The sequence below is a fragment of the Octopus bimaculoides genome, chromosome 15, assembly GCF_001194135.2.
Source record: "Octopus bimaculoides isolate UCB-OBI-ISO-001 chromosome 15, ASM119413v2, whole genome shotgun sequence".
Classification (NCBI taxonomy): Eukaryota; Metazoa; Mollusca; class Cephalopoda; order Octopoda; family Octopodidae; genus Octopus; species Octopus bimaculoides.
The window spans coordinates 15,891,450-15,892,247 of NC_068995.1; the positions used below are offsets into that span (position 1 = coordinate 15,891,450).

At 32.0% G+C, this 798-nt stretch overlaps 1 protein-coding gene across 1 annotated transcript in view; it reads right to left on the minus strand.

The window, feature by feature from the left end:
* The window catches only part of LOC106882530 (inter-alpha-trypsin inhibitor heavy chain H3), a 53,193-nt gene that overhangs the window by 25,197 nt on the left and 27,198 nt on the right, over positions 1–798 (minus strand). Inside the window, exon 9 of the mRNA XM_052973456.1 lies at positions 254–284. Coding sequence (XP_052829416.1) covers positions 254–284 — 31 coding nt within the window. The remainder of the gene's footprint in view (positions 1–253; positions 285–798) is intronic.

The window sequence follows — 798 nt, forward strand, 5'->3', positions numbered from 1 at the left end:
ATATATATGTATATATTAAAAGGCAAGTTGTCTGCTGTGTGTCGTGTGAACTACTTATACTCCTACAATTTTCAACCGAATTTCAACAAACGTGTCATGTGTGCTCTCTTTTAGTTAGGATGCTTATTCTTATAATTTTTTCCTCGAAATTTCGCGCCCCCAACATAAATAGGCTACTTTCAATTCGCCTAGGATTTGAATCCACCATGTCTATTCAACTGTACGCGTACAATTTTCGGCGCTGTTTTAGAACCGCACCTCTCCGAGAAAATGACGCCTAATTTCTAAAAAAAATTATGAAAATGGGAAATATATCCAAAATAAATGAAGAATGTAAAAAATTAGGAAGATTCATATTTTTTTAAACATCTTATACTAAAAAATAAAACACAGAAAACGGGCACTCGCGAATATAAACAAACATGTCGTACGATACAAGGAGTGGTATCTTGTCTATATGAAAATGAGAATGTATATGCGTCTGTCTGTCTGTGAATCGCTAAAACTCGAGAACTACACAACCGATTTCATTCAAATTTTACACATGTCTTACTTTGGGTCTATGCAGTGTCATGGGTCTAAACAACGTTTCAACTTGTTGCCTAATGCGAGCCTATAGCAATCTCTTATCGCTTACACTATTTCATTATTACGTCTCTATTGTAATGTGAGATAATACTTTCAGGTTGAAAGAAATCGTTCCTATATATACATACATACATACATACATACATACATACATACATACATATATATATATATATATATATATACATATATATATATATATATATATAT